Source organism: Erpetoichthys calabaricus, chromosome 1 (genome assembly GCF_900747795.2).
Source record: "Erpetoichthys calabaricus chromosome 1, fErpCal1.3, whole genome shotgun sequence".
Taxonomy (NCBI): Eukaryota; Metazoa; Chordata; class Cladistia; order Polypteriformes; family Polypteridae; genus Erpetoichthys; species Erpetoichthys calabaricus.
Genome location: NC_041394.2, coordinates 214,548,248 through 214,574,178, shown reverse-complemented (window position 1 = coordinate 214,574,178; position 25,931 = coordinate 214,548,248). Strand labels below are relative to the sequence as shown.

The 25,931-nt window shown below is 37.0% G+C and overlaps 1 protein-coding gene across 1 annotated transcript; it reads left to right on the top strand.

Moving 5' to 3' along the window:
- Positions 1 to 79: 79 nt before the first annotated feature.
- On the top strand, positions 80 to 23,877 carry psmc2 (proteasome 26S subunit, ATPase 2). Its single transcript, XM_028811523.2, has 12 exons — positions 80 to 284; positions 1,322 to 1,359; positions 1,715 to 1,796; positions 1,900 to 1,999; positions 6,349 to 6,480; positions 9,624 to 9,696; positions 10,090 to 10,185; positions 11,110 to 11,274; positions 11,556 to 11,643; positions 12,489 to 12,691; positions 21,835 to 21,931; positions 22,109 to 23,877. Exons 1-12 carry the CDS (start codon positions 215 to 217, stop codon positions 22,264 to 22,266), a joined length of 1,302 nt encoding a protein of 433 aa, XP_028667356.1. The 5' UTR covers positions 80 to 214; the 3' UTR covers positions 22,267 to 23,877.
- Positions 23,878 to 25,931: the final 2,054 nt, after the last annotated feature.

Below are 25,931 nucleotides of genomic sequence, written 5' to 3'. Positions count from 1 at the left end.
GCTGTATACTCATGCACACTAATAGTGACATCACTGGAGAGAATTTCCCTAAAGCGGAACACGTCAAAGTTGTGCTGTTTCCCTCCGGAACGTTGCACAATCGGAAGTGCCTAAACCTGCTGTGTAATTCGGTTCCTATGTTTTGTGTGGTTGTGGATGAATATACGATAAATTATAAAACAAAAAGATCGTGAACTTTTCCAAGAGGGGGAAAATGCCAGATTATTTAGGAACAGACCAGCGTAAGGTGAAGGAGGAAGAGAAAGAAGACAAACCCATTCGAGGTAAGTAAACCTGTGTTTTGATTTGATGATATTAGATCAGTAGTCGCTGGGCCCTTGAATTCCCATACAGTCTTAAGAAGCAGGCGATTGCCTCTTGCGTTTTCTGGCAACGTGTGTATATTCAGTTATATTTTAGACGTCGTGTGGTGCGCAGTCTAGTCTTGGTTATCATAGCTTTGTTTCGTATATCTGTCATTGCTTGCAATTCACAGGCCTTCAATAAGTGTTTTTCGGACAATTACATAATTATATATGCGACGCCTCTCGGAATAATTCAGCATGGTGAGCTGTTACATATAAAAAAGCAGTATGTATTATTATTAAATAAAGTTACGTTTTTTCTTTTCGAACTTGTGTGACTGTATATAGCTAATGGTTATATTCCATCCATCCATTTTCCAACCCGCTGAATCCGAACACAGGGTCACGGGGGTCTGCTGGAGCCAATCCCAGCCAACACAGGGCACAAGGCAGGAAACAATCCTGGGCAGGGTGCCAACCCACCGCAGGACACACACAAACACACCCACACACCAAGCACACACTAGGGCCAATTTAGAATTGCCAATCCACCTAACCTGCATGTCTTTGGACTGTGGGAGGAAACCGGAGTGCCCGGAGGAAACCCATGCAGACACGGGGAGAACATGCAAACTCCACGCAGGGAGGACCCGGGAAGTGAACCTAGGTCCCCAGATCACCCAACTGCGAGGCAGCAGCGCTACACACTGCGCCACCATGCCGCCCTAATGGTTATATTGCAACTGGGAATTGATTTTGGATCCCAAAGCGTATTTAAAACCCTCGATAAATTTCAAATTTTGCAGGCAACATTATTAGATGATTTTAATTGACGTTTAAAACAGTTTTGTCAAATCGAATTTGGGAAATTATTTCAAACTATACGTTGGGCGATTGATTGTAGCTTCCAAAGTATATTTTGTTTGTTGCTAATTGGCTTTTTTTGACTTAATGTAAGTAATAGTTGCAACATAAATGTGACACTTTTATCATTTGTTGTATTCAATTTTTTCTAGCCTTGGATGAAGGTGACATTGCCCTTTTGAAGACTTATGTGAGTTTCTGTTAAATAAGTTAAATGTGTTGTATTTATTTATATAGTAAATTTATACTGCATCTGAAGCCTCCCTAGACAAATGTCAAATTTACAATGACATCTGTAATATGCATAAATTTGACTTTTTACTTTGTCTGAGTAGTGTCACCGAGGTGGAAATTTGTTTTAAAGTGAATTGTTTTTAATGGATGACTTTTATGGAAAATTTTAAAAGTTTGATTTCTTCTGTGAAAGATAAGTCGTATGAGTGTACTGAACATATGTTTAAAAAAAAAAAAAAAAAAATGCTATGTACTTTATTGTATAGTATGCATCACTGAATAAATTCCAGCTTGCTTGCAATATTTTACAGGGCCAGAGCACATACTCAAGACAGATCAAACAGGTAGAAGATGATATTCAGCAGCTATTGAAGAAAATCAATGAACTTACAGGTAAATTAGTTAATAGCTGATCGTTTCTTGTAGTTTTCTATCAGATGTAATATTTTCAAGGTTTATGTTATAAATAATGTTTATTCTTCTTCATCTTCTTCAGGTATTAAAGAGTCTGACACTGGTTTGGCTCCACCAGCTCTTTGGGATTTGGCAGCAGACAAGCAAACTCTTCAAAGTGAGCAGCCGTTGCAAGTAGCAAGGTATTGATAATTACGACTTGAGCTTTTGAAAGTACTGGAAATTATTCCTAACATTAAATCTAGTAACTGGGATCAGCTTTAATCTTTATCACAATAAATACTACATGAATAAGACATAAGCATACAGGAAACATTTTTTCATTGTAAAATATCACGCAAGGGGCAAAACAAATTATATTTGCCAGTAACAGAACAAAACATTAGCACAATTGGTTTTATATTTATAGTTATTTTGAGTATTCACAGTTAAAAGTAATATATTTGGTTTTCATGCTCACATCTGTCTTTGTGAAAAGAATAATTCACTGAAAAATGTTTTTATATGTTACTTACCCCATGTAGTTTGTAGTTAAAAAATGTTTTCATGCAGAATAAGAGAAAACAGTTTATGATGTAATGGAGTCCAGTTCTGTCAAATGGCAAACAATGTGAATCAGGTCCATGGAAAACAGAAAAAAATTACTTGTGTCACATAATTCATATGTCCGTTTTATCCAGTCATGTGCTCAAAATGCTGTTTTAGTGGCACTTCATGCTTTGCCATGCAACACACATACATGATTACTAATATGTTATATTGCTGCCCCTTGATCAAATGTACAAGTAAGCATTGGCTTAAATCTCTGAGGGAGAGCACCCCCCCATCTTATTTTTAAATGTAATGTTCATAGAGTGTTAATATATATGTTGTGACTGTCTGTGAGATTCTTAATCTGGTCTTGTAACTTTTTTCCCAATTGCACAGAAGGCAGTGATGATTTGATACTTGTCATTCATTATGCACATAGCTTTACCCTGATTACCGAATTAATCCAGTAGTCACCAAAATGTATAAAATATCTAGTCAGTGGCTGGACAATTTTCGTGAAGAATGTCTCCTCGCAATGCAAACCTCGCAGTAGAGCACAAGCTGTATATAATGCTTGTTGTGAGAGATCTCATATCATATCTGGAGAGCACTTCTAAAGAATCCATCACGGCACTCCAAAAGAATACAGCATGGAAGAAACTAGCAGCATCACTTCCTGAACCAGTGGCTCAGCGATTTTCTTAATTAGGGATACAGACTCTGGCTTGTGTTTTTTTTTTTTTAAATTTTTTTTCTTTTCTGAAGATTAATTGTTAAATGTTTGTTGATCACTATTTTGTCTTTTCTTAAATCACACAATATGAATATTTCCACACATCACTTGTCTTTTTCTGTCGCATCGAGTTAAATATCTGTGATTCAGTAAAATACTATATTTCAGTCCACACATTAATATAAAATATTGGTTTCCTATATTATTATGGTATATTAATTTTCTGTCTATAAAAGCCTATCTGATGCATGCAGAATTAATTTTGTAACATTTCCCCAAAAGAAGCTGAGCACAGCTCATTTTTCTTTATCACATGTTCTATATTTGTGACAGTTGCACAAGAAAACATTTAGAGGATAATCTATAAACTCACAGTGCACTACTTATTTTGAATGCTAATAATAATTTTTTTTTGTAAATTGTGCAAACTTCTGTTATTTTATAAACAGAAAGATGAAACAAGAGGATGTTTTCTTGCTCTGGCTATACCCCTGAATATGGTGGAGACAATTACAAAGTCTGTAGACTTGGGGCAAGCAGATTACCCTAGTAAATGAGGTCTCCCCCATTTCTGTCTTTAGTAAAGCTGTGCTGTGTTTTTAATTTTAGAGAAAAGGTAGGATAATGGCACTATAATGGCTGTTGGTATAGTGTTGAGTCAGTGGCTTCAGGAGGTGTAAAATACTTAATAAAAAAACTGAAGGAAAAAAAAAAAGGTTTTTACTCAAGGTCATAAGTGAAATTAATGTGGTATTGAATTATAGTAACTGCTTTACAGTTCTACTACACTACATGCTCTTTAGTTAAAGCAGTTTTAAAATCTATGTTTTTGCACAGTGATTTAATTTACTTGACAGTTTTGTCAATTTGTTTTGTAATATATATTATAAAGGGTCCAACAGTCTACTGATATATATTATTTATTCTGTGTTTTATTACCTTGTGTAGTGAAAATACAAGAAAATGTTTTTACTAGTTTCCCCCAGGCGTTCCGGTTTCCTCCCACAGTCCAAAGACATGCTGGTTAGGTGTATTGGTGATTCTAAATTGGCCCAAGTGTGTGTGTGTCCTGCGGTGGGTTGGCACCCTGCCTGGGATTGGTTCCTGCCTTGTGCCTTGTGTTGGCTGGGATTGGCTCCAGCAGACCCCCGTGACCCTGTGTTCAGATTCAGCGGGTTGGAAAATGGATGGATGGATGGATGTTTTTACTATGTTGCTTGTAATAATGTTGGGTAGGTGTATGTCTATATATTCTTGTGTAAAAGGACAGAATTTTGCATTAGTAATCGGCACCCAAAAGTTCCAGGTTTCTTAAAGCATTTTGACCCCTACACTCAGTGATGTCCAATTGCTATCATTACAGATGTTTGTTTTTTTTTGTAATTTAGACTAATTTTATATTTAAATATACAGGTAGTTATTATTTTAGGTATAATATGTTGTAGGGAAAAATATACATTCTTTCTGTTTTAACATTGAATTAATCATTACCAGTCTTATACACAACTTTTTTCTAATTTTGGTTCTGTACATTACCACAATGAATTTTAAATGAAACAACTCAGATGCAGTTGAAGTTCAGACTTTCAGCTTTAATTCAGTGGGGTGAACATAATGATTGCATAAAAATGTGAGGCAACTTAAGAATTTTTTTCACACAATCCCTTCATTTCAGGGGCTCAAAAGTAATTGGACAATTGACTCAAAGGCTATTTCATGGGCAGGTGTGGGCAAGTCCGTCGTTATGTCATTATCAATTAAGCAGATAAAAGGCCTGGAGTTGATTTGAGGTGTGGTGCTTGCATGTGGAAGATTTTGCTGTGAACAGACAACATGCGGTCAAAGGAGCTCTGCATGCAGGTGAAAGAAGCCATCCTTAAGCCGTGAAAACAGAAAAAACCCATCCGAGAAATTGCTACAATATTACGAGTGGCAAAATCTACAGTTTGGTACATCCTGAGAAAGCAAGCAAGCACTGGTGAACTCAGCAACGCAAAAAGACTTGGACATCCACGGAAGACAGCAGTGGTGGATGATTGCAGAATCATTTCCATGGTGAAGAGAAACCCCTTCACAACAGCCAACCAAGTGAACAATACTCTCCAGGGGGTAGGCGTATCGATATCCAAGTCTACCATAAAAAGAAGACTGCATGAAAGTAAATACAGAGGGTGCACTGCAAGGTGCAAGCCACTCGTAAGCCTCAAGAATAGAAAGGCTAGATTTGACTTTGCTAAAGAACATCTAAAAAAGCCAGCACACTTCTGGAAAAACATTCTTTGGACAGATGAAACCAAGATCAACCTCTACCAGAATGATTGCAAGAAAAAAGTATGGAGAAGGTGTGGAACAGCTCATTATCCAAAGCTTACCACATCATCTGTAAAACACGGTGGAGGCAGTGTGATGGCTTGGGCGTGCATGGCTGCCAGTGGCACTGGGACACTAGTGTTTATTGATGATGTGACACAGGACAGAAGCAGCCGAATGAATTCTGAGGTGTTCAGAGACATACTGTCTGCTCAAATCCAGCTAAATGCAGTCAAATTGATTGGGCGGCGTTTCGTGATACAGATGGACAATGACCCAAAACATACAGCCAAAGCAACCCAGGAGTTTATTAAAGCAAAGAAGTGGAGAATTCTTGAATGGCCAAGTCAGTCACCTGATCTTAACCCAATTGAGCATGCATTTCACTTGAAGACTAAACTTCAGACAGAAAGGCCCAAAACAAACGGCAACTGAAAGCCGCTGCAGTAAAGGCCTGGCAGAGCATTAAAAAGGAGGAAACCCAGCATCTGGTGATGTCCATGAGTTCAAGACTTCAGGCTGTCATTGCTAGCAAAGGGTTTTCAACCAAGTATTAGAAATGAACATTTTATTTCCAGTTCTTTAATTTGTCCAATTACTTTTGAGCCCCTGAAATGAAGGGATTGTGTTAGTTGCCTCACATTTTTATGCAATCATTTTGTTCACCCTACTGAATTAAAGCTGAAAGTCTGCACTTCAGCTGCATCTGAGTTGTTTCATTTAAAATTCATTGTGGTAAGGTACAGAACCAAAATTAGAAAAAAGTTGTCTCTGTCCAAATATTTATGGACCTAACTGTAATTCATAGCTATTACAGCCTGTAGAGCATACATTGATGATTAAATTAGTGGAGGTTTTTGTGCATGAATTTTCTTACTTATTAATAGACTTATTCAATGACCACAGTATTTTATATAGGTAAAGGAATTTTAATTTACTTTTTTTTTCTCTTTCCAGATGCACGAAGATAATCAATGCAGATTCAGAAGATCCAAAGTATATTATTAATGTCAAACAGTTTGCAAAATTTGTGGTGGATCTGAGTGACCAGGTAGCTCCTACTGACATAGAAGAGGGGATGAGAGTTGGGTAAGAGTATTCGTCACTCTTGGTTATCGTATTTGTACTAGATACATACATACATACATATATACAGTATATACCACATTTATACTGTAATAATAAATCCATAGGCAATAACTGGAACTACTTTCTCCCTTTTACTGGATGATGATGATGATTACTGAAAGATTTGTTAGACATATTGGATCTGAAAGTATGGACAGTATTAGGTTTTGTTTGAACTTTTCATACTAATGTATCGAATGTTTATTAATAAGCCTTACTGTGCCCAGTTATAAAATACTAATGGCACAGTTCACAACATGCATAAGGTCCGTTCTGCAAAAATTGTACTTAAACACAAATTAGTAAGGCACAAGCATATCGCACAAACCAGAATTCAACATATTCACCTCTTTCTGTTTCATAGGCATATTAGGATATCTGTGTAGTACAACTGTCTGTTACATTGTAAAATCAGCAAATGTAACTTAAAAATAGTACCCTAAGTTCTTGTCAATAAGCCGCGGCTTATCTAAGGAAAAAAGTTGTGAAAATGAAAAAATAGAATATCGGCTTATACATAAGTCCGGCTTATACATCCATCGCGGGGGTTGCGTTCCAGAGCCACCCGCGAAATAAGAATATCCGCGAAGTAGAAACCATATGTTTATATGGTTATTTTTATATTGTCATGCTTGGGTCACAGATTTGCGCAGAAACACAGGAGGTTGTAGAGAGACAGGGACGTTATTCAAACACTGCAAACAAACATTTGTCTCTTTTTCAAAAGTTTAAACTGTGCTCCATGACAAGACAGAGATGACAGTTCCGTCTCACAATTAAAAGAATGCAAACATATCTTCCTCTTCAAAGGAGTGAAGCAAACAAATCAATATGTCTGTTTGGCTTTTAAGTATGCGAAGCACCGCGGCACAAAGCTGTTGAAGGCGGCAGCTCACACCCCCTCCGTCAGGAGCAGACAAAGAGAGAGAGAGACAGAGTTTGTTTTTCAGTCAAAAATCAATACGTGCCCTTCGAGCTTTTAAGTATGCGAAGCACTGTGCAGCATGTCTTTTCAGGAATCAGCTTTACAAAAGATAGCAACGTGAAGATAATCTTTCAGCATTTTTAGACGAGCGTCCGTATCGTCTAGGTGTGCAAACAGCCCCCCTGCTCAATCCCCATACGTCAGGATCACAGATAGTCAGCACAAGAGAGAGAGAACAGTAAGCCGGGTAGCTTCTCAGCCATCTGCCAATAGCGTCCCTTGTATGAAATCAACTGGGCAAACCAACTGAGGAAGCATGTACCAGAAATTAAAAGACCCATTGTCCGCAGAAATCCGTGATATATATTTAAATATGCTTACGTATAAAATCACAATTTAAATGACCGCTACGCGCTCGTGTTGACTCGGCGACGCCCAGAGCAGAAAGAACGCGCTCCGGCCGCTCCAACCGCGCCATGCGGGGAGTGAGAGAGACGGCAATATCTCACACTCTCTCCCCCCTTAAAGAAATTAAATGGGCGCGAGTGAGACCACTGACCTCCCTCCCTTTTATTAGTTATAGGTTATAGTACGTTCGGCTTATCCATGAGTCCGGCTTATCTATGATACGATTTTATTTTAAAAATTCGTATGATTTTTGGTCTCCGGCTAATACATGAGTCCGGCTTATAGACAAGAACTTAGGGTATGTCAGTTGGCAACAATATCCTGCATGCTAAATAGTAGTTTCATACATTTTTAAGTAAGCAACAGTTGCAATCAGTTGTAGATGTCTGTTATTAAATATTCAAGTAATAAATGTTGTCTCCTCTGTATGCTGCAATTGCTCTGACTGTGTGAACTTCAGAAATATTTGAATTGCTTTTGCTTTGATAATCTTCTGTCATAATAAAGAAATGCTTATGTGTTTGTTAATCTGAAACCTGTTCTTTCAAGTGTTTGCCCAAAAGTGTAACCTTTGTGCGTTGTTTAGGATCTTGGTATGAATTTATATATGCATTTCTGCATTTTCTTTTTTTCCAATCAAAATATTTGGATGCTTCAGAACCTTTTTGGGTATACAAAGCAGTTTTTTTTTTTTTTTCTTTTCAGTTTGTTTACTTTTGAAACATTTTCCAAATTCCTGAAATCCTGTTTTTGCTTTGTCATTCTGAACTATTGAGTGTTGTTTGACGAGGGAAAGATTTTATTTAAATGATTTTAGCATAAAGGTACAACATAACAAAAAGTGAAAAGGTGAAAGAAACTGAATACTTTCTGAAAGCCAAAATACAGTTTAAGTTGGCCACGATGCACTTCTAATAGGAAGAGGTGGGGAAAGTTGTAGTTTGTAGTGATTCTAAAAGTACCTGGTGTTTTTACAATAATATTCTCAAATTGAATTTCATCCCAAAGTTTTTATAACATAGTGTAAACGTAAATCAACCCAGATATTCAATTTAAATATGGACAGAACATTTATCAGAATATGTAGCAGTGCGGATGGTAATGGTAAACCATTTATGAGCATTTAGAAGAAATGCGTCTTTTATGTTATGTAAGAACCAATTAAAATGTCTCTCCTACATTCCCACAGACTACGTAAAAAAAAAAAAAAAAAAAAGGAAGACACATCCTGATGTTTTTCTTTATGGTACTGGTTGATTTATGTTAATAAAAAAATACTCTTACTTTATATGGTTTACTGGAAGTACCCTTTTAATTTTACATGCTAATTTCCCTGACATCAAGAAGTTCTTGGGAGTGGTGATTTAAAGCAATTACTTTGTCATGTTAGTTATGCTACTGTGCTGTCACCTCTAAACACAGTGCGCCAATAAACTGGACGTTGTACTGATTCATTACACATTTTTTGTCATGCGTATGTTGATGCAAAACTGCATTTACCCCGTACTCAAGTCATAAAGGTTGACATGCATGTGAGCAGCCATCATTTATCCAGTGCCCATGGCATTTAGTAGGTGTCAGTATGTTTTTGATAGCTGACGTTTCTTTACCCATCTCCTTCTTAAAATATGGTAACCATAAACACAGCGAATGAAGGCTAGATTTGCCTAATACAAGAGGTATTATTTTTAGCATCCAGTGGAATTTTGGTTTAAGATAATTCACTTTGTGTAACCTCAGCACTTTTTTTTTTTTTTTTTTTTATATATAGAGTTGACAGAAACAAATATCAGATTCACATTCCACTTCCACCAAAGATTGACCCAACTGTGACAATGATGCAGGTAATAAATTATTATCAATGGGGGTGCCATCCCATTTTGAGGTTGACATCATTGATATTCAATCTTATATTCATTTTAACATAAATAGATGTATAAATGTATAAATCATCAATTTGTCATAAGAAATCAGTGGTAAGAAATAGACAAACATATTGCTCTGTCCACCTGTAGTATCACAGTTAATTACTATTTGAGTTCAAGTAATCAGTGACAAACCTTTTTATATATAAAGTTTCAAAACCACGTATAGTACTGATTTCATGCACTGCTTCAAAATGCTAGGTTGTTTGAATTTGTGTGTGATAACAACTGAATCCATAAGAGAATTGGTATGTCTTTGGTAAAACATAAATAAAAGCAAGGCATCTAATACTACATTTTTTCCACTCCTAGGTGGAGGAGAAGCCAGATGTAACATACAGTGATGTTGGTGGTTGTAAAGAACAGATTGAAAAACTGAGAGAAGTTGTGGAGACGCCTTTGTTGCATGTGAGGAGGAGAAAAAGTGTTTACATTTTAAGGAAATAGCATATATTTTGTAAAATAGCAAATTTAATTTGTGGATTTGTTGTTTGGCTTAATTATTTTCTTGGGTTGTTTAGATGCGAATGTCTGTCACCTTCAAAAGGAGGTCATGAATGCACTGACATTGGTGGGCTTTCAAGCACATTGGTGTAGAGTAACATTTCTGACACTGTAGTGTAATCAAATAGATAGCTTGTAATCTGAATCTCTTAATGTATTTTTTAGTTAGTACTATCAGTAATTTGCATTTATAATGAAAAAATGTTTTTCTCATAAATTTAACCAACTAAATTGTACTCCACAAATCACGTATTTACCTTTTAAACAGTGAAGCATGAAAGAATTTAATTGAACGTTAAACAGTGGAGCCAGAAAGTGATTCTCTTAAAAACTCTACAAGAGTGGTTTAATGTAGTTGTTTTTTTTTTTTTTTTTCACAAAACCTTTTGACAAAAGATTTGAGAAAATCTGCATTCTTAAAAATACTCAAATTCCTGGGCCAGTTTAATATTAACGTAGCGAGTGAACATGCCAAATCCCCAGTGGATTTGGTCCAGTCCTGTTCAAACTGCCCTACTGCAGCCTTTAAGGAGACGGTCTCAGAAACACACAAGATGAGCACAGTGGTTAACTTAAAGATAACTGCTGAATTAAGAAGACTGTTCTTAACAGAAATTAGTTTGAGAAAATGCATTGCTGCGTATACCATGAAGTATGTTATATCTATGTAAATTCTATTATGCTTACTGTGTTTTCCGTAAAAACATTTAATTATTCAAACAATTCGGATGTAAGCTATGTTAAAATGTTTTTAATGTGATTTCTCCTAACACTTTTTCAGAAAAAAAGGCAAAATGGGTTTATTAAAATGTACCACTTTTATTACAGCCTGAAAGATTTGTAAATCTTGGTATCGAGCCACCAAAGGGAGTCCTACTTTTTGGGCCTCCTGGCACTGGAAAAACACTATGTGCCCGAGCAGTAGCCAACCGGACTGATGCTTGTTTTATAAGAGTAATTGGATCTGAGCTTGTTCAGAAGTATGTAGGAGAGGTAAGCAACACAATTCAAATATTCTTTGAGGGAAATATGTTTAATCATATGAAATGCTTACAAATGGTTTTGTCATATTTAATACCTCTTTTGACAGTTGGAGCCTTTGGTTAAAGAAACATACATTATCAAGCCAAATGTGACTAATTGTTTATGCAGCGATATGTTGTGTGATAAACCTTAACATTGACCAATAAAATAAACCTTTTTATTATTCTGAATTTAAACTAATCTCTAAAATGCCTTTGCTGAATTAATTTATTTATTCATTCATTTATTAGGGAGCAAGAATGGTTCGTGAACTTTTTGAAATGGCCAGAACTAAAAAAGCATGTCTTATATTCTTTGATGAAATTGATGCAATAGGAGGTATGTGTATTTTTACTTAAATGGATATGTGTTATTCATCTTCTGGTTCTAGTTTAGATTTTGTAAATCTGAATGCAACCCATATTTAATAATGCATAGGCACCATTTGATAGGATAGTGTTTTGAAATTGACAGATTTTTTCAGACGTAATTGTCCAAACTGTTCATAGCTGAATACATTTTAAAATATGACACAAATGTAGTAAAACATCACTAACATTTAAATTAAAAAAACAAGCCATGAAAATTTAATGTGTAGTATTATTTAGTTGGTTGGGGAATTTCATGTTAATAATGGTGTCAAAGAAATATTATAGACATTGAGATACAGGACAATGCAAGAAAAAATGGTGCCAAAATTTGTGCTACCAATTTGCACATCTGTTTTTGCACCTCACTTCCATGATCGTCCTTTTGTAATTCTGAATTGTTGGCTTGTATTGTCATTAATAAAACAGACAAATTTTTATTCTTCACTACATTGCTTTTTGATCAACAAGTGTACTAAGAACAGATTTTGAAACACATCGTCCGCACTCAAGTGTTTCAGATGATATACAAATAATAGTCCTCACCCCCCAAAGGATGCCCAGGGCTGCAGGGATTAGAGAAAAAATATTTTATGGGGCAAACGGTAACCTGGGTAAACATGGAAAAAGGCTTTTAAACTGAAGATGATCATAGTGCATTCCTACTTAATTACATGACAGACATATGCAATGCCAAATCTCAAATTATTGAGTGTTCACCTTCAAATTGGAAATTAAAATAAAGCAAGAACATATGTAAATCTCTTCACTACAAGTATTTATTTCACGCTGCTGTGTTACTTTTTGCCAACACAGGAGCTCGTTTTGATGATGGGGCTGGTGGTGATAATGAAGTCCAGCGTACTATGCTAGAGCTTATCAATCAACTGGATGGTTTTGACCCCAGAGGAAATATTAAAGTTCTTATGGCAACCAATCGACCAGACACGTTGGATCCAGCTCTTATGCGACCTGGAAGACTTGACAGAAAAATTGAATTTAGTTTACCAGACCTTGAGGTTAGTATTCTCTAAGACTATTCAATGTAAATACACCTATAATGCAAAAATTAACACATAAAATGCTTCCTCCATTGAATTTATGATGGCAAGCTGCAATATAAAAAGCACTTTAAGTGACCTCCTGTAATGGAGTGAATTTAGCTGCCATGTATTACCAGGAGCAAGTTTAAGAGAATCTTGTGATGCTTATATATAGTGACACAACAATACTATTTTTTTTTTTTTTTTCTTTTCAGACCGAGTGTGACTACCGATACTTGTTTTTCAGTATTTGTCAATACCAAAATCATTGTAGTGAGGCTGGTAGTTCTCCATCAGCTGTCAACTTCATTGTTAACATTAAATATTAGACTCATAATTTGGAGTAAAATAATTCAAAATTGAACAAATAACTCTGAAGTGTACAGTACATAGATTACACCATTTTTCACAATTTATATAATCATTCAAATTTCACAGAAAAAAAACCACGTATACTTAATGTATATAAGCCATGCCAACATTGCTTCAACTCTTTCAACATAGGATGCAGTAGTACAGCACAGGAATTGGGCTAAACATAACAAGAACATTTCAGTTACTGGTATCTCGTTTTATGAGATAGCATCAGTAGCTCAGTAGAGTAAAGGTATAAAGATAAAAAATCATTGGGGAACACATAAGTGGCACATTCCTTTTGATGAACAGAAGCATCCCTTCATGTTCAAATGTAAGCTTGTTTCTGGTTTCATTAACAGTATTAGACGTTGCACTAAATAATCTCTCACTCTGTACACTACTGCATGGAGCTGAAAGGTATTTCCTTGGCATCTGAGACAAACTGAGGAACTGCACTTTGTTAGCTGACCAGTACATAAGTGGTTTGTCTGAATGAGAAACTGGTGTCTCTCTCAGGTATGTTTCCAGCTGTATGGCAGCAGCTACTGGAACACAGTGCACTGATGCCACTGTATGTTCATCTGCGATCTCATTTAACATACAGTCCAAACTACTACTTAGCTGGTCCTTCCAGGGACTTTTGGAAAACGGTACTGCATAATCCTGTCCAGCTGCCTCTGGGCCACACAATTACAGTAACTCCAGGAACACCATCTCTTTGGCCTCCTTGGCTGTATAGACATTTATAAAGAACCAATTCTCATTTCTACCACAGGAAACATTATTTCTGATTATATGAATGCCAGTTTTATGTCCATTCAATGGACAATTTTTGATACTTGAAGACATTTTATGTAAGTAATTGAAGAGAATGTCCAAAAATGCTACATATTTAAATAAATTGTGTCAGTTAAGGGTTTTTTAATTAGCCATCCTAGAGAAGTAATTAATAATACATTCCTCAATTTTATTTACACATAGTCATGTTCATGACACAAATTTGTGAAAATCTATTGCTGACACTTGCAGTTTCAAAAGAATATCTATCTATCAGAGTGGGAATGAGATACACTGCATTGAATGAATTTTTAGTAGTGAGTATATGGAACATTAAATAATGATTTGGGATAGAAATATGTGATCTTTCTTAGACAAAAGCAAAAATAACATTGCTCTAGTAAAATAATCAGTTTGAATGTAGAGTCATCAATATTGATGCAGACACACAGTAAAACCAACATGTAACTTTTATATTCTCTGCTTGTTTGCAGTGTTATATAATAAATGACAAAACTCTACACCAGTAATACTTTACATTATGAAACAATAATGAGGTATTGCATGGACTTCTATTTCGTCATGTTCTGACAGATGCATCAGATAGCGTATTTTGCAAAGAAACACTCTTCACATCTATAAAAAATACATTTCTTGTAATACAGTTGAAGTTAGAAGGTTACGTACATTTAGGGTGAGTTCTTTAAAACTCCCTTTATAACCCCTCCACAGATTTTCTACTAGCAGACTATAAATTTGGCATATTGTTTAAGACATCTACTTTGTGCAGGAAAAAAGTGATTATTTCTAACAATGGTCAAAGACAGATTATTTCACTTTTTATTGACTATATCACAATTCCAGTGAGTCACAGTTTTACATACACTTACCAGTTCCTTTAAACAGTTTGGAAAATTCCAGAAAATGATGTTAAGCCTTTAGACAATTAGTGTCTGATAGCCAAGTTAATATGTGGATATATGTTAAGGCCTACCATCAAACTTACTGCCTCATAGCTTGACGTAATGGGAAAATCAAAAGAATTCAGCCAAGACCTCAGAAAAAAAAAAAGATGAACCTTGATAAATCTGATTAATCCTTGAGAACAATTTCCAAAACCCTGAAGGTTCCATGTTTTTCTGTACAAACAATAATATGGAAGTATAAACACCATGAGACCACACAGCCATCATACCATTCAGGATGGAGAAACATTTTGTTTCCTGGGGCCTCATGTATAAACGGTGCGTACGCACAGAAATGTTGCGTACGAACCTTTCCACGCTCAAATCGCGATGTATAAAACCTAAACTTGGCGTAAAGCCACGCACATTTCCACGGTAACTCATTCCTTGGCGTACGCAATTTATCCGCCCGGTTTTGCAGACTGGCGGCACCCAGTGTCAAAGCAGTGCTACTGTTCCTGTGTGATCACTCTTTCTTTCTTAAATCCACATTCCTGGCGTGGCTTTATAAATACACTGAAATTAACTGCATATTGTTTATTAGTGTAATGCATCTGATTGTAATTAACCTGTAGCAATATAATGGTCCAGGGAATAGCCATAGTATTCCAAATACCATAACTGCTTTAGCGTTGTAACTCTCACTGCATCTTCTTTCAGCTGCTCCCGTTAAGGGTTGCCACAGCAGATCATCTTTTTCCACATTACTCTCACTGCACCACTCAGAGTATTTATATTACTGTATCTGAGTGGGAAATCACAGCAGCAGCTGATTGGAAAGAGAATTATCGGTACACAGCATGAAGCAGATGCTGCCTGAGCCACAGCAAACGCTTTAGTCCCTGTACGGACTTCGCGGTTTAGAAACAGTTTCATCCCAAGAACTCTAAACACTAAATCAGTCCATCAACTGCTCCTTATATAATTGTTTACTTATAAGTACAATCACCTCACTGTAAACTTGCACTACAGTTATAATATTGCACAACCTGCGCCACTTTATAAAGCGCGTATTTACATGTGATGACGGTATTCATTTCTAAGACGAAATGCAGCAAAACATGTTGATTATATTATACAGATAAAACTTTAACTTCATTTAAATAATCTGTATTGTTAATAATTAAACATGTGAGGACACGGTGCCGCAGCGCTAGCTAGTTCAGGGATTGTTCCTGCATTGCGCTGTATTATTGCTGGTGCTGACGCGACACTGGAAAGATAGACGGATATAATAATTAAACATGTACTACTAAGATATTTCAATGTTCCTTAAAAGTTTTGAAGAATCGAAGTTCTAAGCTTACAGATGGCTTCACGTCTATTACATAGCTTATTGTGTGGCGATTGAGTTTTTGGAGAAAGAAAAGTAAGGACAGGAATTGGAGGTTAGTACGTTTGAAAGAGACAGTACTGCTGTGATAAATTATTTAACTGAAGGTTGCGCATGGCGCAGCAAGCCTCTTGCGTGAGACATGAACAAGCACTGCGCCACCGTGTTCCCATGTTTAATAACATGCTTTCATTCCTATCATCATGAAAAAGATATCACGTATACATCTCAGTATTTTAATTATTCAGAGAGCTGTAATATCAAGAATGTAATGGAGTATGTGTCCTGTCGGAGAAAGAGAAAGCCCGTTTAAAAAGCAGGTAGTGATTCATACACATAGAGCACATAGAAGATCAAATACAGAACAAAGCATTTAACATGCCACTTTAGTTACAATAGGATTTGAGAAACTAGTAAATTAAACGATTTTAAGATGAAGTTTAAGATGTTCTACTTTAATGGCAAAATAAACTACGTGATTAAAGTGGAAATTTCGAGATTAAAGTTGACATTTCGTGCTTTTTTCCCCACTGTGTGCCTTTTTTTTTGTTTGTACCCTAATAAGCTTTCATATGACACTCAGACGGTGGGCTACGACTCGCTTTTTCACGGCGACTTTGATATGTGATTTCTTTTTTATTTCGGGCACTGTGCGACTTTGTGAAGTTGAGCCTTCGAGTTTCTCCGACACACTGTCACTTGATCAGCTTTCTTTTGTTGATTATACCACTGTTTAAACCAACAAATAGTACGTTTTTCCTTTGCCTCCACTTGGTATTCGCTGAAATTCTTATATTTTCTCCCGTGCTTTTCCCATTGTCTTTTCACAGAAGGCTATTTATATTGATTTGCATATTCAAAGAGGCGTAATTCTGGGAGGAGTTGGGGCGGGACAGAAGGCGCGTGCACGTGCGTTACTTTTCACGCAAATCGGGATTTATGTAGTAGAAGAACGTGAAAGTATGCGTGCGCACAGATTCCTGCATCTGGATTTTTCTGTGCGTACGCACAATCCCGCTTTTGTGCTTACGCCATGTTATAGTGTGAGTTCTACGCACGGCGTTATACATGAGGCCCCTGGAGAGAAATTTACTTTGGCACAAAAAAGTGCAAATCAATCCCAGAACAACAGCAAAGGACCTTGTGAAGATGCTGGAGGAAACAGGTAGACAAGTATCTAAATCCACAGTAAATCAAGTACCATATTGACATGACCTGAAAGGCTGCTCAGCAAGGAAGAAGCCACTGCTCCAAAGCAGCCATAAAAAGCCAGACTGCAGTTTGCAATGACACATGGGAACAAAGTTTTACCTTCTACAAAAATGTTCTCTGGTCTGATGAATCCAAGATCGAGCTGTTTGGCCGTAATGACCATCATTATGTTTGGAGGAAAAAGGGTGAGGCTTGCAAACCACAGAACACCATCCTAACAGTCAAGCATGGGGGTGGGAGCATCATATTGTGGGGGTGCTTTGCTGCAGGAGGGACTGGTGCACTTCACAAAATAGTTAGAATCATGAGGAAGGATAATTACATGGATATACTGTAGGAATGGGCCAAAATTACAGCAACTTATTGTAAGAAGCTTGTGGAAGAATACCCAAAAAGTATGGCTCAAATTAACCATTTAAGGGCAATGATACCACATATTAAAGTGTATGTAAACTTGTGATCCACTGAAGTCGGTATAGTCAATAAAAAGTGAAATACAATTGTCTGTGAAAATTGATGGAAATAATTACTGCTGCCCTACAAAGTAGATGTCTTAAATGATGTGCAAAATTTATAGTTTTAGTATAAAATCAATGGAGGGTTTATTATTAGTGAGTTTTAAAGAATTCATCCTAAGTATATGGGAACCTCTGACTTTAACTGTATGATCTGCCAAAATTACTATGTATATTCTGTGACCCATGAGCATTTCATTTCATTGAGCAAATTACAAAGTGACAAATGGGCATTTATCATGTCCGAAACATTTAGATTACAAAAAGGCTTAGAAAGTAACATTTCCAAATTAACTTGAAAAATACGTAGCTTAGTTTAAATAGTGAAGTTATTTTTATTTTAAATAAAGCCATCTTAGCATTTACCATTTTGTTTCCCCATTAAAAATAGAGTGTGTGACCCAGAAAAAGCAAACCATAGCACATCACATGGCCTATTAAATGGTCATAACTTGAATCAAGTAGAGTGGTGATGCTCAGTGTCCTCTAAGCATTCCACCTTAGCATACTCCCACTTAAAGTGCCCAGCTATATTACGGCCGACTGTCACAGCATCCGCAACACTTTGCTGTACAAAAATTACCCCTGCCACTGCCGGTCAGAGTGTATGAGCAACACAGGAAAAGCTTGGGACACCAATGTCATCAATTGATCGTCAAGGACAATATTCTGAGCAAGCACTTCTGTAATTTTCACTGCCCATGCTTATCGTTTTGATATTTTTTTTTCTGTTTTTGCTAGAAGTCTGCTTCAAGGTTGGCAGACTCTAGACTCAATATTGTGAACAGCCAGACATCATGTGTTCACTGTGTTTTTGTCATCGTACCCCCACCCCGATTTACATATTTTGTGGACATATCAATGGTATTGTTGCATCCCTACATGTGTATTCCGATGCATGTGTTATAGTAACTGTAAGTTTTCATGAGTGAAAGACATTAACCCATCAAGGATATAGTTGTCTTGTTGTTTACACACGACATCCTATAGATATGTTAGATGTGCCTTGCTGAAAGAGATGAAGAAAGAGAGCTGGATTTGTTAGCTTTCGGCGGGGGTGTACTGATTTATGCTGCCTACTATATATTGTAAAGGACAGCAGGCATGGGCATGGCATCCCAACCTGGGATAGGACATGATTTATTAAATATCTGGGACACGGCCGTATTGAATGGCCAAGGAGAAAGGCAGGTTAAATATGCTATTAAGTTAGCAAGAATGGATCAAAGTTCCTCACCTGACTGGGAAGCCAGTGTAATTGAACGGGGAAGATGATGTATTCAGATCAATAGCTCCCCAATATGCTAGGTGGCAGCATACCCAGGCTTAGGATTCCCACACGGACACCTGCAAAGCATACTGGGAGCTGTAGTCCCATGACGCAGCCCTGTTGGATTCATTCGGGTCTGCCAGGGGGAGCTGCAGGGATTAGAAATCCGTGCTTTGCCTGGGTTTCTGTTCAAACAAGAATAGCTTCCAGTGAGCTCTGCCTTGGCACCGGAAATGCTCCTGGGTCCAAGAAAAAAGAAACTCCTCAACCTCATACAGATGAGGTGGGGTCAGGTGTGCAGGATAGACAAAGCTTGCCTCGAAGGAGTGGAGGTGAATCAAGACAGGAAGAGGGAGAAAAGAATTAGGATTTGTGTTGGTGTCTGTTAAAAGAAGCCTTTTTGTAAGGTAATTTATAATAATAAACCTTACATTTGCACCAAGAACTTGGGTCTATATGGTTGTGTTTGGGTTGCTGTATCACCCCCTGCTGGTCACAATATTAAAAGCTCTGATTAACACTGTGCTGTATAGAAACATAATAATAAAAAAGTTACTCGGAAAAATAAAATCTCAGATTTGCCAGGAAGCACGGCAGTGAACGAGCAATGTGCTGTAGACAAAGGTTTTGTGGCCAAAAACTAGTCTTTTTAGCAGCAATGGAGTGTGGTGGCAGCCTCATTTTATGCTAATGAGTATATAAGCAGAGGTGGACATCTTGATAAATTATTGGATTATGTTATGTTGGACATTGTTTTGTCCTTCTGAAATCAGAAAATTGGGAGAGCATTCAGTGTCATTTGTACCCATGTCTGCTCTGTTAATAATTAATACAGTAATCCCTCCTCCATCGCGGGGGTTGCGTTCCAGAGCCACCCGCGAAATAACAAAATCCACGAAGTAGAAACCATATGTTTATATGGTTATTTTTATATTGTCATGCTTGGGTCACAGATTTGCGCAGAAACACAGGAGGTTGTAGAGAGACAGGAACGTTATTCAAACACTGCAAACAAACATTTGTCTCTTTTTCAAAAGTTTAAACTGTGCTCCATAACAAGACAGAGATGACAGTTCAGTCTCACAATTAAAAGAATGCAAACATATTTTCCTCTTTAAAGGAGTGCGCGTCAGGAGCGGAGTCTGTCAGAAAGACAGAGGAAAGCAAACAAATCAATAGGGCAGTTTGCTTTTAAGTATGTGAAGCACCGCGGCACAAAGCTGTTGAAGGCGGCAGCTCACACCCCCTCCATCAGGAGCAGGGAGAGAGAGAGACAGAGTTTGTTTTTCAATCAAAAATCAATACGTGCCCTTCGAGCTTTTAAGTATGCGAAGCACCGTGCAGCATGTCGTTTCAGGAAGCAGCTGCACAAAAGATAGCAACGTGAAGATAATCTTTCAGCATTTTTAGATGAGCGTCCTTATCGTCTAGGTGTGCGAATAGCCCCCCTGCTCAATCCCCCTACGTCAGGATTAGAGAAAGTCAGCGCAAGAGAGACAGAAAAGTAAGCCGGGTAGCTTCTCAGCCATCTGCCAATAGCGTCCCTTGTATGAAATCAACTGGGCAAACCAACTGAGGAAGCATGTACCAGAAATTAAAAGACCCATTGTCCGCAGAAACCCGCGAAGCAGCGAAAAATCCGCGATATATATTTAAATATGCTTACATATAAAATCCGCGATGGAGTGAAGCCGCGAAAGGCGAAGCGCGATATAGCGAGGGATTACTGTATTCACAATTTGAATACAATTAAGGGAGCAAATTCCACAGAAATTGGTGAATTAAACAATATGGTAGAAGAAAGTAAGACATTTAAAGCTATGGTAAAAATTAAATTTTTTATCTGATATTTAAATTTAAAAAAAAAAAAAAAAAGACATCTTTTTTTGAATGTAAAATAAGAGAAGCAAAGCCAGCTAATTTCAACAGCGAGATCAATTCGATGCAAGTATGACTCTCTGATGTGTGAAATTCATGAGAGAATTCATTAGAGTCTTCAGTGACTGAGCAGTTTGCATTTGCAGCCGTGATACTCTGGGACAAGTCAAGAAAGCCTTTTATTAGATAAACGCATTTTATGTTGAAAATAATTGTATGTCTTGTAAGATAGAGAATTTATATTTGTAAAAGAAGCCAATGTGTTTCTGGCTGTAATGGACAAAATATGTCCTGTTTATAAGAGTGTAACACATTTTTAAATAGCGTGCTCAGTATTGACCAAACGCTCAATAGTTCACGTGCTGTAAGTTTCAGCAGATTGTGTTTGCTTATTTTTGTGACTTAGTTGGAGATCGGACCACATTGTAGTTCATACAGAAATCTAAATAATTCTAAAAGATACTTTTTTTTTTTTTTTTTGCGCTTGTGTTACCATTTAATTTCAGGCACACACATTTTGTTGCACTTGTGACAGTGAATAACATATTGCTAGATACTCTAACATAACATGGAATTAAAAGAAGATATTTAATCAAGGTTTGCAAGGGAATTATGATCTGAATAAAAGTGTTTGAAGCAAAGGTAGACAGCCAAAGTGGGAAATTCTGCTTAGCTTAGCACTTTAGAGGTTATGATTCTGAAGAGAACTTTAAATAATTTAACAGTGTTTTTAAAAATGCATTGCATTCTAATTTAACATGGAAAATGTTATGTTGAAAAAATTGAATTTGAACTTTTGAACTGTGTTTCAGGGCCGAACTCATATATTTCGAATTCATGCTCGTTCAATGAGTGTTGAAAGGGACATCCGATTTGAATTGCTGGCCAGACTTTGCCCCAACAGCACAGGTAAGTTGAGTTTTTAATGGATTAAAAAAAAAAAAAAAAACGGCCTTCACCTTTGTGCAAATTCATTTCTTTAGAAGTTGTTTGGGTTGTCATTACTTGTCAAAATGAACCCATATCAGTAGTGCTGTGAGTTGTGTTTCTTTATTATGAACTGTTGGATTCTGTATATTTTTCTAGGTGCCGAGATTCGCAGTGTTTGTACTGAAGCAGGGATGTTCGCTATTAGAGCTCGCAGGAAGATTGCTTCTGAGAAGGACTTCCTAGAGGCTGTCAACAAAGTCATCAAATCTTACGCAAAGTTCAGTGCTACTCCAAGATACATGACTTATAACTGAGTCGAATTATTATTTTGGTATGAGGTATAGGCATACTTTGTAATTGTATTTTGCTGAGGTCAGTATATATGAAATTACTGTTTTCATCAAGAGATATAAACTGCTAGTAAAAATTAAAATTGAAAAAGATGTCTGTTTTCTAGTGCTCCATTACTTAAAATGTAGATTCTGTGTTTGCCTAGAGTTTGCTATCGACCCTTATGGTTTCCTTCCCGTATTCCAACAGCTCATGTTGGGTTAATTGACAATTCTAATTTGAACCTGTATGAGCGAGTCTGTCCACAGGTGGCATATTCTTCTTGACCCTGACCTGGATAATCAATTTAGAAAATGGGTGGCTGGACAGTTATCTCTCTAGATCTTTATAGCTTTTCTGAAAGACAATTTCACACATTTTGTTAGAATTTTTTATCCATGTATCATTTTTCACAAGACCAACAATACGTCATCTGTGCTTTGTTGAATATAATACACCTTTTTATTTCAGATATTTCTACTTGGTTTATTATATAGCACATCACAACCATAATAGCTCCTATGAAACAGTTTTGTTGGTGATGAGTCCGTAGCAGAGGTAAAACCATTATTGGGCTAGTCACCAAACTCCCTCTAACCACTTACTTTGGTCTTGAGCATCCCTAAGGCTATTGACAAAAAGACTTTAAATGTTACCTCTGGGGTGATGCTCTGGCTTGCTGCAGAAATTGAAGGAAGATGCAGTTAAATTGAAAGGTTTGTTTTTACATAAATGAACCAAAATACAATGAGAGAAGCAGGAAGACTGACAAGTTTAAATGTAATTGCTATAATGAGGTACTAGCAATGCAGCAGGTAGTCGTTTCATCTTAAATGATTCTGAAAAAAGTCCCTGATCCATAACATGCCAAATGTCAGTTCATGCCACTGACTAATAGTATGTATCAACAACAAAGTATTGTGTAGACCAAGTAATAAAGTTGAATTAAGTGTACCCCTAACCCAGTTGTGACCATGATTGTGGCTGGTCATGAAAATAAACATAAGTACAAAACATGGAAGTGTAGGTCGTCTCTTAACTTCACTTATTTACAGACTTCATGTTTTTGGGTGCAGCACACTTGAGCCAATAATAATCTGAGAAGTAGAAACAGATGGATTATATAGTTGGACATAAGTACAAGATTAGCAGTGCATACTCTCCAGGTAAATCAGCCCCAGAGTTAGAGGTGTCCATCTGTTTTCAGGACCCAGTAAAATTGGACAGTGAATTCAATACCTCAGAGAGGCTGCAACATCAGCAACTGCACTACTATGTCATGCTAGCTTGCATCTTGTGAACCTAAAGATCAGTTTCCAGATTAAGTTATGTACATGGAGAAGCATTTAGCAACTGTGTATTGTCTAAAATTCAAAAACAACAATAGCTTGTGTGGTTAGTGTGTGAATCAACAAAAGATAACGGTCTTTAAAAATTATTAATAGCTGTTCCCTAGCTCTGCACAAACTGTCGATTCAGGTAATGTGCAAAATCTGCTTCTTATATATTTTTATATACTTAATGTATTATTTACTAGTGCATTTGTCTGAACAGAATTAAAAGAACAAATACAGTAAAATAAGAAAGCAGTCTCATTTTTTATGAAATCAAGAGTCTTTTAGTAAAAAATCAGTTGTTAGTTTGACATGCGGTAGATTAAGGTGTACAGGTCATTTTGGGTTTATAATTGGATTGTTTCTTCCAATTTATTGTTGAGGTTACAGTTTGAAATTGTTTATTGTTCAGATTCCTTCTGGAAGAGATGTTTATCGGCCTGCCTCACAATGCATCTCACAAACTCGTTGTGACATACTGAGGTCATACAAGTACTCTGTACACGTGACACTAATATTACAAACGAATGTGTCCAGATATGTGTTATGATTTACAAGTCTTAAAATGTCCTTTGTTGTACTACAGCTTGCATGTTAAATGATTAACATGACACATTTTGGAAAATGATGATTATGTAAACCAAGCACACAAAAATCAGGCTTCCTTGAAGCAGCCTTACAATGATGTGTAATCTTAATGACTTATGATTGGCTCACATACTTTAGGTTGAGAAATGTGGTATCATCAAAATGAAAGTGGAGAACTGTATACTCTGTATAGTGTTTATTTATACACATGTATAGTATACGCATACATATTCACATATCTGTCTATATGATTGCTAAATTTCAAAGTTAAATGACACCTTTTATTGGCTAACTAAAAAGATTACAATATGCAAGCTTTCGAGGCAACTCGGGCGCCTTCTTCATAAGAGGCCTGAGTTGCCTCAAAAACTTGCATATTCACACCTTTTATTGGTTAACTAAAAAGATTACATTTTGCTTGGCTTTTCTCTACATTCATAATGGCTAACACGGTACAACACCCTAGTACTAAATTTAAATGCTAAAGGACAGTTTCTTAAATAAACTGGAATCTCAAAATGGTATCCTAATTTGTCAGTTGAAAAAATGTGCCAGGGAATGACACACATCTGTACTGAATTTTACATGGTAAAGTATTACATGTAGGTAAGTAAATATGTTAGATCTGAATACATAATTGGAAGTCTAAAACTTAAAAGTACACCTTTAGATAGATAGATACTTTATTGATCCCAAGGGGAAATTCACGTTTATGAGAATATAATTCACCTTTATGAGAAGGGCCTAGGAGTCACAATAGACTCATCACTATCAACATCCACACAGTATATAGAAGTGTTCAAAAAGCCAACAGGATCTCAGGTTATACAGTGCATCCGGAAAGTATTCACAGCGCATCACTTTTTCCACATTTTGTTATGTTACAGCCTTATTCCAAAATGGATTAAATTCATTTTTTTCCTCAGAATTCTGCACACAACACCCCATAATGACAACGTGAAAAAAGTTTACTTGAGGTTTTTGCAAATTAAAAATAAACAAACTGAGAAATCACATGTACATAAGTATTCACAGCCTTTGCTCAATACTTTGTCGATGCACCTTTGGCAGCAATTACAGCCTCAAGTCTTTTTGAATATGATGCCACAAGCTTGGCACACCTATCCTTGGCCAGTTTCGCCCATTCCTCTTTGCAGCACCTCTCAAGCTCCATCAGGTTGGATGGGAAGCGTCAGTGCACAGCCATTTTAAGATCTCTCCAGAGATGTTCAATCGGATTCAAGTCTGGGCTCTGGCTGGGTCACTCAAGGACATTCACAGAGTTGTCCTGAAGCCACTCCTTTGATATCTTGGCTGTGTGCTTAGGGTTGTTGTCCTGCTGAAAGATGAACCGTCGCCCCAGTCTGAGGTCAAGAGTGCTCTTGAGCAGGTTTTCATCCAGGATGTCTCTGTACATTGCTGCAGTCATCTTTCCCTTTATCCTGACTAGTCTCCCAGTTCCTTCCGCTGAAAAACATCCCCACAGCATGATGCTGCCACCACCATGCTTTACTGTAGGGATGGTGCCGGGTTTCCTCCAAACGTGATGCCTGGCATTCACACCAAAGAGTTCAATCTTTGTCTCATCAGACCAGAGTATTTTCTTTCTCATGGTCTGGGTCTCCTTCAGGTGCCTTTTGGCAAACTCCAGACGGGCTGCCATGTGCCTTTTACTAAGGAGTGGCTTCCGTCTGGCCATTCTACCATACAGGCCTGATTGGTGGATT